Genomic DNA, 16547 nt, shown 5'->3' with positions numbered 1-16547 from the left:
TAATTCCCTTCACCTTAGACCCCCAGCAACTTTGCTGGATTTTTAGGACTTGATTTTTTTACCTGGAAAGAGTGTGAGCCTTTTTTTCCCCACTCATTCATGTATTTTGATGTGTGTTTTACACTTGTGGTGTTTGATTATGGAGTTTTAGATAACTCCATAGGCATCATCTTTTCATGTGTGTTACATAGCACCCACAGTGCAGTGACACAGGGATGTATTTTAGACTTCCCAAAGGTTTAAATACCTTCTCTGGGATAAACTACTGTTTCCCAGAGAATGTAAAGTGAAATTGACTTTACTAGTCTTTCCAAATTCCTAGACCCAGCACACACCATTTTACAATGGAGTGCTGCAGGGGTTACACAGTATCCCCTGTGTCTAAATACTCATGTAGCAGTCAACTGCTACCCTTTCCTATTGAAAAGGCGGGCGGCAGTGGTTTTACAACAAACTACCATGATTTTTCCCGACCGCGAACACCAGTAGCTAAAAATCACGGGAGCCATGTTTTTCAAGATGGCGCCTTAAGCCCCTTTGTTTAAACAGGATCCGGTCTTCTTTTTTCACTGTTTCTTTTTGGAAGGGTCCTTCTCGAGATCTACTCTGCACGCCAGACCAGTTTTGGTCCCTTTGTTCGTATGCCTTTGGCGGGCTTCAGGACTGAAGACCGCCTGTGGCGCCTGAGTGTCTGGGGTGGGCAAGAAGTGAGCGAAGTGCCCGAAACTCCCTGTGCTTAGTCTCATAGGAGACCCAAATGCACTCTGGCGTAATTGGCTGGCTGACTCTCCGGCAAGGACAGCCACCCTGCTGGGCGAGTGACAGCTAGGCTAGAACGAAAGGGAGAAACCCGCATAAAAGGCGATCCTTTTTGACTTGGAAGGCAGAGTCGACCACTGGACGAAGGAATCCAAAGAAGAACTTGGAAGAGACGCTTGCTGCAACTCCTGGACTGTTGGTTTGCCCGGTGAAGCCCTGCTGGTGTGCTGAAGCTCCAAATTCACCTCGACCCCTTGAGCGGGTGGGACCAATCAACTCCAAAGTAAGCCACCTGGTCTGCACTCGTGAACCCTGCCCAAGGCAAAGCGAACAAAGGGACCAAACCTGGTTTGGCACGCAGAGTAGATCTCGAGAAGGACCTTTCCACAAAGAAATGGCAAAAAAAGACGACCAGGGCCATTTTGACAAAAAGGCACCCTTGGGTGCTTCACTGCAGCTGCGAGCACAGCCCGCGGTTAATGCACACCACAGTAGTTAAAAGTAAACCACTGCCACCAGCCATTCATCGAGGAAAGGGTAACGTAAAAGTGTCTCATGAACATGATAAGCTAGACCAAGGGGATACTAAGTAACCCCTCCAGTACCCTATTGTAAGATAGTTTGTGCAGGGTCTAGAAAGTTTATAATATAAGTAATATAAGTAAAGTCAATTTCACTTCACTGCTCTTGGAAACAGTAGTTTATCCAAGAGAAGGTATTTAAACATTGGGGAATTCTGAAAGACTTCACTGTGCCACTGAAGGTGCTGTGTGACACAATGTAAAAAGATGTCTATGGAGTTTGTCAGACTCCAAAACCAAAAGAGAAACAGAGTTCAAATCACAGAAAAAATACATGAGAGAGTGGGGAAAAAGGGTCTCACTCTTAAACATTCAAGTCCTCAAAATCCAGCAAAGTTGCTGGGGGTCTCTTAGGTAGAGAGGAATTGGCACATTTCCGAGAATTCTCCCTAACACCCACTTTCAAATTAACCTTTGTTAGTCTTTCCTCACGTTTGCTTCCTTTTTCGCCGGAATGTTTTAAAGTTTCCCACGATTGTGGCAGTGGCATCATATATGTGAAAGAAGAGAGTGTACTCGCACTATACTGCCCTGAGCAGTGGTCGAAGTATACGAAAATAAGTAAAGAACTATGTTCCTTGCTGACCTGCACCCACTCCCCACAAACCCCATCATCACGTCCCCTCCCACACACAATACACATCACCAAACACTTGCACCTGCTGTTTAAGGGAACACCCAGTGCAGTGCACTGAAAGGGCAATTTTCAACTTCTTCCTACACTTTTATTTTAAAACTAAACCATTCCAGAACGGTTTCTTTTTAAAATAAAAATATAGGAGCTGTAAAAGATAATTTAAAAAAGTAGAGGAGCACCGCTCCTGACCACTCCTGCTCACTTCGACCACTGGCCCTGAGGAGCTTGTACACAAGATTAGATTGTGTTCGTGGTGGGAGGAAGTGGTGGGAGAACGAATTTACAGAGGCGGAGTACAAAGCTAGGGTCCTGTCGGATCATGCCCCGCTGGTTGTAACATGGGAGGTCCGTCCACCCCGAGCTAGGATTCCTACTTGGAGATTGAGGGTTGAAGCACTGAAAGACACAGGATTCCGGAGAACTTGAGATTGGAGGTGAAGGAATAGTTTGAGAATAATACTGGTATTGTAGACTCAGCTGGTACGCTGTGGGAAGCCATTAAAGTGGTGATTAGATGGGCGGCCATAGCCAAGTCAAAAGGGTTGCAAGAGGTTATAACACAGGAACTACAGGAAGCAGAGAAAAAGATAGAAACCATAACACGAGAAGGAAATAGATCCTTAGAAGAAGCCAAAGAGGTGTCTGACCTACAGCAGGAGTGTAAAGCGCATTGGGATAGGTTAGGCAAATTTAGTTATAAGAAATATGGTGAGAGACAACACAGCGAAGGAGTCAAACCGGACAGGTTATTAACGTGGCTGTATAAGAGCAAGACCAAAAGGCAGACTATCAGAGTTGTGGAAGGGAAAGATGGGCAGCTATGGGAGACCCAAGAAGGAGTTAACAAATGTTTTTATGATTACTACAAGCCACTATATTATGAGGCTGCAGATATAGAAGAGATGAATATACAGGAAGCGTTGACTGAGATCATGCTTCCTAAATTAAATGCAGAGGATAGAGACAGCCTGGAAGGTCCCATCACCTTAGACAAACTGGAAAGTGTGATAAAAGCACTACCAACCAGTAATGTCCCGGGGGCGGACGTTCTCCCTGGGGAATTTTACAAATGATATATTGCCGACATACTTCCTCCATTGTTAGCAATGTTAAACAAGGCATTAGATAGGGGTAAATTGCTGGCGTCTCTGAGAGAGTCGATAATTATCCCACTTCTTAAACTGGATAAGCCAGACATGGAGTGCAGCTCATACAGGCCACTATCACTGCTGAACCAGGATGTGAAAATTCTTATTGCAGTCATGGCAAAATGGCTTAGGCCAGTCATTGGTAAACTCATACACCCAGATCAGAAGAGATATGTACCACACAGGAATATTACTAATAACTTGCATAGATTGCACCTTATAGTAGATTATACCCGGAGGGATACACAGGAGGTGGCAGTGGTGTCATTGAATGCAGTTAAGGCTTTTGACTCTGTCAGATGGCCAGGGCTGTTGGCAGTTCTGAAAGAATTCGTAATTGGGCCCAACTACATTGGATGGATGAGACTACTGTACAATGAGCCGATTGCAAGAGTTAAAACGGGCCACATGATTTCAGAGCAATAGCAGATAAGTAAAGGCACGAGACGGGGATGCCCTTGGTCCCAGATGCTCTTTATTTTAATACTGGAACCATTAGCAGTTTATTTACGGGAGGAATATGGGGAAGTAGGCATTTGCACCTCGGGAGTGAGACCTCTTATCTCACTATATGCGGATAACATTTTCCTGAATCTACAATACCCAGAGGAGAATCTACAATACGTTTTAGATGTGTTGGAACGATATGCGGCACTGTCGGGCAGAACTATTAATCCCCAGAAATCATGCCTGTTCCCCCTGGGAGTATACACCGGTAAACCGGTACATGAGCTGCTGGTGCTACCGATTAAGTGGGAGGTACAAACGTTCAGATACCTCGGAGTAGATGTGTATCACGAGCCTCAGTTAGAATACATAAATAATACGTTGAAGACGGTGAACAAGATAGAGAAATGTTTGACAACTTGGGTGAGGCTGCCATTGTCCATGATGGGGCGGGCAGCCTTACTGAAGATGGTGGTGCTACCGAGACTGCTACATTACTTTGCAAATGTCCCGTTTGTGATACCTAAGGCGTTCTTTAGGAAGTTGCAGAGTATATGCGGGAGCTTCACATGGCACCACTCTAGGCACAGAGGCTTCAGAATCCATATGAACAAGGAGGCATCCAACTGCCCAATTTTGAGGTGTATTTTAAAGCCAGTCAGCTGCAATTCGTGGCCAAGTGACTGTCAGACGAACAAACACCAGAATCCAGTTTGCTATGAGCAGAATGCTCCCCTTCTTTCTGAATTAAGTGATATGGTTGCCAGATATGCGCATGTTCAGAGAGAACCTACTGTTGGGCCTAGGGAGGAAAATATGGCACAGAGCATGTCCTTAAATGGGTAAGGTAACACCGTATTCCCCACAGATACCACTAGTGGCGCTGGAAGGGGCAGATAAACAAGTCAGGCTGAGTATGTGTAGATGGCGGGAGCCCAGGGGGGTAGCGACGGTAGGCGATATAGTTAAAGATGGGAAGCCCAGGGAATTCGAGGAGCTGGTGAGTGACACAGAAGTGCACAAGGGGCAACACATCACGTATACTCGACTGGTGAAGAATTGTAGGCGTAACTGGCCAGAGACTGAGATGCCCCTACAACTGGACGATATTGAGGAAACATTTTTTTTTCAAAAACGTCTTTTTATTGGTTTTGTACAAACAAGCATACAGCATTGCCCTTTATAGTCCGCTCATAATTTCAAGCTTGGTTGTTTGGTAACAAAGGAGACAAATAACAGAAAAAGTTAACCTATATAGTCTTAGTGAGGACGGAGGGGGGGAAGCAAGGTCCTCGGGGGAGGGGGAGGAGGAGCTTGCGGAATGCTCTTTCAGTTCCTTTTTGGCTTAGGGGAGAGATGCGTCTCCCCAGTCGTAGTCCTTTGATCGGTTGTGTTGGCTTTTTCAGGGGGGGAGGAGGGAGCGGCCAATTGTCCAGAGCCGCCTTCTTGTATCCTTTGCATTAGGCTTAGCTGCCTTGTGCTTATGCCCTGTGCCTCCGGCGTCGTTTCTAGTCTTGCTTCTCCATCCATCAGAGGGTGGGGGCGGGGGGGTTGTCTGACCAGCCCTGGGAATTGGTGTGTGTAGTCCAGAAAGGGGGCCCAAGTTTGGTGGAATTTCTCTATTCCCAAACCGGAGGGCTGTGATTCTCTCAGCTGCTATTATGTCCGAACACTTGGACCACCACCTCTGGACTGTCAGACCATCAGGGTTTTTCCAGAGCCTGGCTATTGAGATTTTTGCCACTGTTAGTAAATGAGAGCATAGGTCTGCTCTTTGGCCCGTCGGGGGGAATTGGTCTTCACCTCTCGCTCCCAGCAGGCCAATTCCTGATCGTGATGCCGGTGATCGCATTGACCTGTTCTAGAACCGCTTTCCAAAATTGGGAGGCTTTGGGGCATAACCACAGTAGGTGATACAACGTGCCTTTGTCCGGGCATCCCCTCCAGCAGAGCGGGGAGATTGTGGGATTGTATTTGTTGAGGGTCTCCGGGGTCCGATACCATTTGTAGCATACCTTGAATGCCCCTTCTTTGTTAGTTATGCATTTGGAACTTCTGTTCGCTCTGGACCAGATGTGGCTCAATTCCTCTGGTTCAATTACTCTCTGTCTTTTTCCCATTTTAACATGTAGGCCTCTTTGTTGGTTCGGTCTGTTCTGTCCAGCAGCTTTGATAGGGTCTCTATTTTTCCTTTGGGGGGGGGATTTGCTGTGAGTGTCCGACTAGGGATGTGAGTTCTCTGCTTCCATATTGCTTTATTGCATTGCTTGAGAGCCAATGCTTAAGCTGTTCCGTTCTTGAAGAAGTCTGACTTTCTCTAGTCCTTCTTCTTTCCATCTGTGTAAATTGCTTGGGCTAGTACCCGGAGAGAAGTCTGAGTTCCATATGGGGGTGAGTGGACCTATCGTGCTTCCGCACTTCCATTGATGAGCCGCTCTGCTCCAATTCCTCAGGGTATTCTCCATTGCTGATAGAGGTTTTGTGACTCGTGGTTTGCTGGGCTTCTTCATATGTGGGAGTGCGTCCAGAGGGCTAGGGCCCCAGGCTTCGTCAAGCTTCAATCATCGGGGTTTCTGAGGGACTGTGTTCCAAGCGAAGGCCTGCGAGAGTTGTGCTGCCAAGATATATTTCGCAACGTCTGGGACCCCCCGGCCGCCCACCGCTCTTCCTCGAAGCATGATCCGCTTGGGTATTTTTGGCTTCTTTCCTTCCCATATGTATTTCATGATGTTCTTTTGCAGATCCTGTACAGCTCTTTTGGGGATGGCTACTGGTAGGGCTGAGCAGTGGTATAGCAGTCTGGGGATTAGGTTCATTTGCAGGGCTGTGATCCTTCCGAACCATGAAATCTCTTGTTCTTCTGCCAGCGCTTCAGGTCGCTTTTGAGTTCTTTGAGTAGTGGGGGGAAGTTTGATCTATTTATTCGCTCTGGCTTGTTTGGCAGCTGGACCCCTAGGTAGCTAAGTTGTGTTTTCGCCCACAGAATCGGATAGTCCCTTTCCAGTGTTCTTGTAAGTTTTTCCGGAAGGTTGACACTTATCGCTGTTGATTTGGTGAGATTAACCTCGAACCCTGATGCCTCCCCAAATGCTTACAGTTCTGACCAAACCGCCTTCATGGACTCCACCGGTCGGGTGAGTGTTAGTAGGACGTCGTCGGTATATAAGGCGGCTTTGTAGGATTGGTCTTTGACATCCAGGCCATAGATTGCTGGGTGATGGCGGATTCTGTTGGCGAACGGCTTCGAGAGTGCGAATATGAGAGGGGATAGGGGACATCCTTGCCTGGTGCGTCTCATTATATTGATTTTGTCCGATCTCACCCCGTTCATTCTGAGCCTGGTAGAAGGATGTTGGCAGTTGGCTGGTGTCCATTTTATAAAGTTTGGACCAAACTCATAGTGCCATAGTGTTTCTTGGATATATCCCCAGTCTAGCATGTCAAAGGCTTTATGTGCGTCGAGTGATAGGATCATCATTCCCAAGCCCTTCCTTTCGGCGGATTCGATTATATTTATGGAACTTCTGATGTTGTCTTGGGTGCCATGACCTGGGATGAATCCGGCCTGGTCCGGGTCGATTATATCTGGAAGCAGACGCACCAGTGTGTTCGCTAAGATTTTCGCAAACGCTTTGGCATCGTTCTTTAGTAATGTGATGGGTCTGTAAAACGTACATTGATCCCGTTCTTTCCCAGTCTTCAAACTGAGTACCGTTAATGATTCCTCCATGGATGGAGAGGTGGATCCCGTTGAGATGAACGAGTTGAACAGGTTCACCAACTGTGGTGCAAGGATGTAGGCACATTTTTTGTAAAATTGGGTGGTGAGCCCATCCGTGTCTGGGGTTGTGTTTTTTAGTGTTAGGATAGTATCGCTCACCTCCTCGACTGTGATTGGGTCTTCTAGGGATTCCAACTGAGGGTGCGTCGGGCTCCTGCAGGCCCCAGCTAAGTACTGGAGTTGTGCAGATTTGGCAGTTGGGGGCCCTGTCATGGTTCCCTTGTGATGTGCGGTCATGGTCTCCATTTTCTCTGGGTTTGTGTAGCGACGGGAGCCCTGGTCGTCTGTGAGGCATTGAATGCTGTTTCTCGAGTGCAATTTCTTAAGTTTGTGGACCAGGAGGCGGTTTGCTTTGTTACTGTTTATGTAATAGAATTGCTTGGTGTGGGCTAAAGCCCTGGCTGCTCTGGCTGCTAGGTGCATCTCTGATATTGCTTTTCCTTTCTTGAGTTTGCGGCTTGCTTTCCTAGTTTGGCCTCCTTTAAGATTGCTCTCTGCTTCTGCGACCCTTGCCTCCAGTTTGTCCTGTTGTAGTTTGTTCAGCTGTCTGAGCCTCGCTGCACAGTCGTTCGCAACGCCTCAGATGACCGGTTTCATCGCGTCCCAAATGATCGGTCTCGTCGTGTCGTGGGTTGTATTCTCCTTGAAGTAATGCTTTAGGGCTTCTGCCATTTCCGTTCTGATGGATAGGTCTGCCAGGATCTGGTCTTGCAACCTCCAGTATCGTTGCAGGGGTTCTGGTAAGCCCTGCACTGGCTCATTGTAACCAGGGCATGGTCTGACAAGGCTCTGTGTCCTATTTGGATGTTTTCCACACAAGGGATGAGTGCATTGGTGAGTAGCAGTAGGTCTATCCTCGAGTGCCCCAGGTGGGCATGTGAGAAGAATGTGAAGTCTTTCGTTCCCATGTTGAATAGTCTCCACACATCAATTGTTTCAGTTTCTTTAAGAAATTCCGCCATGGCTCGTGCTTTGGTGAAGTCTTCCTTCGTTGGAGGCAGCGTTTTGTCCAGGTTCGGGTCCGGTGTTAGGTTGAAATCACCTCCAATTATTAAGTGACCCTCGGCGAAGGTCGCAATGATGGGCAGGAGCTTGCGGAGGAAGGTGCCTTGCGCATTATTCGGGCAGTAGATTGCTGCCAGGGTGTTGGGCTGCTCAACCAGGATGCCTTTCATTAGTATGTAGCGCCCCTTTGGGTCTTTTTTGACTGTGATTTGTGTTAGTGGCAGGTCTCGGCTTAGTAGGATGGCCACCCCTCTTTTCTTCTGTACTGCGGATGCAAAGTAACGTCTTGGGTAGCGTTGAAAGGAGATTTGCTTTTCGTCTGCTGCTAGGAGGCGAGTTTCTTGTAAGAATACAATGTCCGCCGCCAGCTGCGAGTGCCTAAGTTCCACGGATTTCCTCTTACGTGGGGCGTTCATGCCTTGTACTTTCCAGGTTGTGACAGAGCGTTCATTATCCGGCAGGGTCATTTGTATTTTTGGTTCGTTATTGTGCTTCGTGTGCCCCTGGTGATTTGTGCGCCATTTGGCTCCCCTTCCCCTGATGACAGGTTACCTCTTGTTGAGATTGTTTTGCTTCCAGTCTCGTCTTCCCGTAAGATGTTCCTCTTGCTAGATGAATCCTCATCCCTCCGTATTGTCCCCCTACCCTCCCACCCCATCCCCCAAACAATGACCGAAACATTAAAGGAAAAGAAACGAGAACAGGTAATCCGGTCCAGCCTTCTACCAACGGAGCAATCTGCTGGGCCAACGCTGCCAATACGGTAAACCTTGGTTGCACCACTTGCTGAATTGGTGAGATTGCTGTTGAGTTGACTTGTCTTACACTTTCAGAGTCGGGTTGGTTGTCTCTCGAAGGGGACCTGTAGCCTTTGTTTGGTTTCCAGGGAGCTCTGTTATGCGTAGAATCAAGATTTTCAGGCCAGCACTTGTGACTTGGTGTGAGCATATGGCTTTGCGAGGGGGTATGTTTCTCAGTTGTTTTGCTTTTTGCTCTTAGTGGGGGGGCCGCACACTCTGCGACGGCCCTCACTCGGGACCAGGAACGCAGGGGCACCCGATCTGCCAATTCCATATTGGACTTTAGCTAGCCGGTATTCTCCTCCTCAGTTTCAGGGTTCTTGAAGATTTTGCTTCTTTTGGAGAGGATCTGCCGAGGCTTGCCCTCCCATGAGAAGGCGAGGGCAGTAGGCAAGTTCCATCGGTTTATGATTTTCCTTTCTCCGAGCCATTCGATCATGGGCCTGAGGGCCTTTCTTTTTGCCAGTGTGGATGCCGCCAAGTCCTGGTACAGTAAGATCTTTGCTTCTCGGAAGTGGATGCGGTCTGTGGTCCTGGTTTTCAGCATTATCTCTTCCTTAAGCCTAAAGAAATTAACTCTCACTAGCACAACTGTTGCTGAGGCAGGACTTTGTCTGGATCTCGTTCTGTGCACTCGGTCGAGTTCATGTGGGGAATTGTCTGGAAGAGGGATAAAGCGGAACAGGTCGCTTACATAGGCTCCCAGATCTCCATCAGGGATTGACCGCGGGATTTCCCTCAGGTGGATGTTCCGCCTGGATCGGGTTTCTGCATCTTCCTGCTTGGCTTCTTACACTTCGCATCTGGATTCAAGTACGCTTGGTCTGTCCGCCCCCTCTCTGATCTCGAAGTTTTGTTCGTACAGTGTAGTCTCGATTTCTTCCATTCGTGTTTCTATTTCCCCCACTTTTTTGTTGAGATCTTGCTCATCACCACTTGGTTTCCTGTTTGAAATTCCTTGGTGAGGGCTGATAAGAGCTTTTGTAGATCAGCTTTTGTGACTGATTGAGTTGTCATGTCGGAGCTGTTTTCAGGTTGGGTACTTGGTGTCCTGCTGTCGTTTCGCTCACTTCTTTTTGCTTTTTCCCCCCATAGGTGTTAATAATGCTGCAAATGTCTGTTTGCTTAGATGATTTAAGGGACTTAGACATATTGTTGCCGTATATTATGCTCCGAGAGGGGCTGGTGGAATTGAGCAGTTTTATGATGTGTCAGATGGGGGACGAGGGGGGCATGATGTCTCGCGCATATATGAGCTGTTGATGTCTGGGGGCGGGGAGGAACTAGAGAAGACGAGGCGGTCGTGGGAGGCAGAATTGGGGAGCCAATGTCAGATGATGAGTTGAGAAGAGCGAAGGGTACCACAAAAAGGTGTTGAAGAATGCACGTTTGCAACAAATTTCACAGGGTATACCTGACCCCGAACACAACAGCCAAGTTAATAACCCAGCAAATGTTCAGACTTGCCCGAAATGTGGGGGAGGCAAATGCAGATGTGATGCACATGTTCTGGGCATGTGCAGAAATAGGCAGATTCTGGGGTGAAGTAGCCCAGTCAACGGCAAGGGTAGACATTACCCTGGATGTGGGATCCCCAAAGGTGTGTCTATTCAGGGTTTCCTGAGACCGAAACAAGCTAAACATGTGAGCACACTTAAGGACCTAGCATATATATAAGCGAAACGCAGTATAGCATTGGGGTGGAAAGCACAAGGCAGACCGGCCGTGGGAAGTTGGTGGAGGGACCTGCTAAAGTGGGCTGATGCGGCGTCTGTGGTATGGCAGAAAGCGAGAGGCAGAAACCCGGAACAGGCGGAGGGAGGATTGGAGGCGTGGAGGCAATTGATTGCTGATCTGGTGGTCTCAGAAAAAGGGGCACAGGATTCTCAGTAGACTCTTAGTTAGTCGACACTGTAAGGAGGAGAGTGAGCCATTTTGAAGGTGGATATGGAAGATGGGTGCAAGGTGGGCCGCGATGGGGGGAGGAAGTTGGGGTGAACAGGGGGTGGCTGAAATTAGTTAGAAAAGTGACATGGTTAATGCTGATATTGATCCACAGTTGTAAAGTGGAATGTTTGTGTGTATAAAACCAATAACAATTGTTAAAAAAATAAAAATAAAAAATATACGTGAAAGGAAACGTATGTAAAATATCTCCCTCCATGCGTTTCCCACTTTGTTGGTTCAAATTCTGCCATCTTGCCTTCATTCATGAAGGTGCATTCTGACATGGATGTGAAGGACTGCTCTTTGCATCCTGAGGAAGATTCATAAATGTGGAAGTGATCAGTGCACAGTTGCCACTGAAAACTGACCTTTGTCCCCTCATGCCATTTGTGGTTCTTAATCTAATGCGGAGTATGGTTATAAGAGAGCCTAAAATCTGTTATTCCAAACGTTTGGCGCTAAGGAACACACTGTTTCTAGGTGCCTCTGTCAACCCCTAAGCAAAGCCAAAAGTTGATGGCTTACTGTTAGGCAGAATCCTGTGCAGTTCCCTTGGGGAACACTGCAAGAAGATTAAGACTACAGGAGTAAGCAGTAAACCCAATTGGTAGCAGTCTGCACCACCCAGATTTGCCTGGTAGCTGTGGCTGAGCAGTCAGACCTCTCTCAAGATGAGTAGGGCAGTATACAGAGGATACACAATAGGGCTAAAAACACAGTAGAGCAAACAAACACTGACCAGAGCTTGGTATCAAAAGTCTATAATTATTTATTTAAAACACACTTTAGGAAATACACTAAGCACTGTAGATCAAAGCAAGTTCAAACACAATCAGAAAAAGTATACACACCTCCCTTAATAATTATTAGACAAGTCTAGGTTAAAACACCACTATTTGTAAAAACAGATGTGAGCGCTTAACTTAGATGGCACTCCAATAATTAGGTTAAAGGGAGAGAAAAAGACAGGTCATGACAATAAAACAGTTTCCAACACTTTTCTAAGACCACAGCAAGTTAGTGAAGGCAGAGTCTACTGTAGAGCAAAAGTTCATAGGCCAAGGCCACTTTACATGGAGCAAGGCGAAATGTGCCCAAGATCACACAGTTTAAAAAGCACTCAAGTCTTTGCGAAAATGTTCAGAGGAGGTTGGTTTGATGCAAAAGATAAAGTTAGAAGGTCTGGGGGCCAACCCAGTCGGAAAGCCAAGGATTTATGGGTCACCTTTAGCAATCCGCAGAAAGGGAGGCCAGGCGGAACACAGTACCTTTTAAAGAGTGAGGAAGCTCCAGCGGTGGCAGTTGTTCCTGGCAGCGGGTGCAGTTTGTGGTTTCGACCAGGGAAGGAGAGGATCTCATTGAGGAGGAAACTTGGAGTCATTGCACTGCCCAGGGAAGAGACCAGCCGTGGAGTTACTCGATCGGTTAAAATGTGCGTTCCTTTTATTCGCGGTCCCAGTGGTGAAGCTTGGCTATCCGGCCGCCGGGTGCTTGGCACTGGCGATTCGACCAAGGGACGTCCTGGAAGGTGAATGGCGAACCTGTTGTTCCCACCAGCTCAGAGGGAGAAGACTCATACAGCTGAAGATCTTCTCTTGTCGTCGGGGAAAGCGGTGAGGTCGTTGCAGCAGGGCTCCACCGGTGGTGTCGTCGTTGCAGATGGCTCAGCTTCTCCCCTCTTCGGATTTCTTAGGTCCTGTGGCGACTTCTCAAGTTCCAGTCCCCAAAGCCCTGCTTTTATGCAGAAAACCCCCATTCAACAGCCTAGCTGTCACTCATACATGCTAAGTGGTGAGCCGGGCGGCTCACCACTGGGCCAGTCAGAACAGAGTGCGACTTGGGCTGCTAAAGCAACGCAGTCCAGGGTGCCAATTCCCCCACCCACACATCCTGTGAATCCCAGACAGAGTGGCACCAGTTGGAGGGCTTCTCTGGAGAAGCACACCAAAAAGTGGAACAAAGGGCCCGACGTTGGTTGGAATTACAGAGACGGACACATACGCCATTTTGCAAAAGAGTTCTGGCAAAAAGACCCAACCGGTGATTTTATATTAAATAAATAAACCGGCAGTATCTTTACAATGCACCAAAAAAGTGGTGCGTTTAAAATGAATGGGAAAATCCCATAGGAAATATTCTGGTGGAATATTTCGCGTGGTAACCACTGCCACCAGCCAGAAACTCGACAAGGGGCTGGACAGTGCCCTCTTGGAAACAGGCCCAGGGGCAATCTAATTAACTCCTTCCACAATATGATGGTTTTTACTGGTTCTGTTCACAATTTTGGAGTAATAAAGCCAATGGTGACTTTATATTCCCTGGGAGACAGTAGTCAGTCCCAGGGTATGGTATGGAGTCTATGTTTGGGGGTCACTATGACACCCCTGTGTTACTGCACTGAGGGTGCTGTGTAACACATATACTTAAACCGATGATACCCTATGGAGTAAAAGACCCCATAGCCGATAAGCAAACACTTATTCAAAGATAAACCTCAAATCATGCCTAAGAGTGGGAGGAAAAGAGTCTCACTCTTAGCAGGAGAAAAAAAAAACAAAAATCCAGCAAAGCTGCTGGGGGACTCTATAGGTTTGGGAAATTAGCCTCTTAAGAGAATTCTCCCTAACACTTAACTGTCTCTCTTCCATCGTCATCTAAGACTGTAAATAATACCCTCTTGGCTTTCCTTTTTATTTCACTTTCCCTTTTTTTGTTAGTTGCTTTATTTCCTTTCTATTGTGTACACTTGCTTTTCCAGTTTTGCTTCATTTATATATTCCCTGCTATAAAATGGTGCTGATTGGTGCTCTCTTTTTCAGCATCTGGTGATGTTACTTCGTTCCTGATGACTGAGGCCCGGCAGCATAACACCGAGATTCGTATGGCCGTCAGCAAGGTGGCAGACAAAATGGATCTGCTTAGCTGTAAGGTAATATAATCTCGCACACGCTCTCTCAACTCTGTGCTGTGGACCCCTTGATACACCATTCTTTGTAGTAAGGAGAAAATAGAAGTCCCACAACATCATGCCATATTAACTTTTTATATTGTCAAACTTAGAACAACAAGACAGATTGTGCAAGAGATGGGAAATTGCATACAGCTTTAAACATGTTGACCTAGAAGGGCACTTGTATGCATCAGCACCACCTGACATTTGTGGCGAGTCAAAAGGAGAACACAGACCCCATTTTCCACCTCACTGTTATTTATTTTGGGTGAAAATAGTATTTTATTGAAATTGTCCATATAAGGTCAGTATTAACATTCCATTACAGCCGGCAGTCGTTATAAGTGACAGAACAAAAGAGAAACCATGTTATTGCTACAATAATGCACGTATAAACAGCTTTTTTGGTTTCCTTCTGATGTCTAAACGTGGAGTCTGGTGGAGTATGCTCCTGTGATCATAGTAAAAGTTATTTTCCTAACTTGCATTTTCTCCACAACACGCCCCCCCTCTCTCATTCCTCCCCCAACTCTTAACCAACTTTGAGAGAACAGAAAGGGTTCAGTACGTAGCGGATCCACGCCTGATATAAGGCTAATAGCCATGTTGGGACTGCAATGTTCTAAGCGGCCGATTGAGATGGCGTTGGTGTATGGCCGTTTGTTATGGAATACCATTTGATAGAATTTGGGGTTTTAGGGCGCTAGCTTGTTTCTCTCCCAATATCCTAGAAATGGGAGCCAGTGTCGCTGTGAGACTTTCCATGTCGTATATCTCTTTTGCTTTGCGTAGCCATTCCTTCTTTGTCGGGAGCGTGACAGCATTCCATGGTATCGTTAGACACACCCGGGCCGATAGAATACCTTTCTGGGAATATGTGGTAACGCTAAGTACTGATCTTCAGCAAGCTCAACACCAAACGGCACCAGAAGCGGTGTCGCCATCCTCCCGATTCCCTCTGTCGTGGATCCATCCCAGGATCTCTTTCCAAAAGGTTTGAACCTTCGGGGTGTCCCATCACTGGTCGCATTAGTTGCTGACCAATTGGCAACCTCGCCAGAAATACGGGTTATGCCTGGAAACATTTTTGCTAATCTCCGACGGGTGAGGTGCCATTGCATGAGCAGTCTGCTGTTGTGCATTTTGTATTGGACTGAAATAGTGGAATTCCAGACAACTCTAAAGACTGCGGCCCATCCCTCTAGATTGCTGTCCCACCCCAGGTCTTTCTTCCACCGGACTTGTGTGTGTGATGTCGGTAAATGAGCCTTGTAAAGTTTAGCTATCAACCCCTTTGAGCCCTGGTGGGTGTTGATGACGCTTTCGAAAGGGCTTGGTCGTTGGGGCTGCTTGTTCCACAGTGTGTCTGTAAGGGCACTTTTTAGTTGCAAGTATAACAGTGGTTGAATCTGTTGACCTTGTTGTGCACACTCTCTCGTCCTTGGTCAAGAAGACCCTGTCCTTCCGTAGTCGCCCCACTCTGACCAATCATTGCTCATATTGTGGCTGAAAGCAGATCAGATCTACTATAAGATCTCTGACTGGAGGGGCCCAGATGCAGCTTAGGTGTGATGGCCATGTGGTGACACTGTTCATGTCTGACTTATTTTTCCAGATGGATCACAACACTACCAGGATTGAATGTTCGTGAATTCTTCTTGGCAGTAGCTTTTGGGGGACCCATAGCCATTCTCCTAGTGTGACTGGAGAGAGATACCCATTTATCGTATCTCTCCAGGACTGAAATCTCTGCACTGGCTCCCAGTGGCTGCGAGGATTAAGTTCAAAACCCTCTGCATTGTCCACAAGGCCTTTGGGGCCTGGTGACTCAATACCTTCAACTATCTCTTCCTTCTCAAGCTCTTCGCTCATCCGCCTCAAACTCCCTCATGGTCAGTCGCTTCTCCAAGCAACGAGTTGGTGGTAGATCTCTATCTTCGGCCGTGTCCTCCCTCTGGAACAGCCTCCCTGCCTCTCTGAAAGTTGAGGAGAACCATCCCCGGTTCCGGAAGCACCTCAAGACCTTACTCTTTGCTTCTGCTTTCTCTCCTCCTCGCCCCTGCTGAACTCCTGACAAAACTGCACTGGTCACCTGTCTTCCCTCTTATCTCGAGCCCAAGTCCTGTCCCCCACCAGTTGCACACCTGCACTGCCTTTCGGGCAACACCTGCACTTGGGGGCTGTTTCTGTATCCCTACAGTTCCCTACCAGCTCTTGACACTTGATGTCTGCACTTGCCACTAGCTGGCCACACTTTCTTACCTATTGTTCTTATTTATTTTATTTTACTGTTGATCCTATGTATTGGACTGCCCCTTCCACCTTCCCCACCGCAATTTTTCCCCTTACCCCACTCCTCTGCACTTGCGCGATCTCAATGTCACCTGTCCTAGTAAGATCGCTGTCTTTGTCTTCCCTCTGTTCCCCCTCCTTTGCCTCGTCCGCCTTGAAACACTTGTGTATAGGCACATTATAAATGCCATATCATATAT

The 16547-nt window shown here is 47.3% G+C and overlaps 1 protein-coding gene across 6 annotated transcripts in view; it reads left to right on the top strand.

Moving 5' to 3' along the window:
- The window catches only part of FKBP15 (FKBP prolyl isomerase family member 15), a 2419492-nt gene that overhangs the window by 1171856 nt on the left and 1231089 nt on the right, over positions 1–16547 (top strand). For all 6 annotated transcript variants that reach the window (XM_069609812.1, XM_069609811.1, XM_069609809.1 and 3 more), the window contains one exon: positions 13925–14034. In XM_069609812.1, the coding sequence (XP_069465913.1) occupies positions 13925–14034 (110 nt within the window). The remainder of the gene's footprint in view (positions 1–13924; positions 14035–16547) is intronic.

The sequence above is a fragment of the Ambystoma mexicanum genome, chromosome 8, assembly GCF_040938575.1.
Source record: "Ambystoma mexicanum isolate Mex_15411 chromosome 8, UKY_AmexF1_1, whole genome shotgun sequence".
NCBI classification, from domain to species: Eukaryota; Metazoa; Chordata; class Amphibia; order Caudata; family Ambystomatidae; genus Ambystoma; species Ambystoma mexicanum.
The sequence above is the reverse complement of the archived record's forward strand: the minus strand, read 5'-3'. Positions and strand labels throughout refer to the sequence as shown.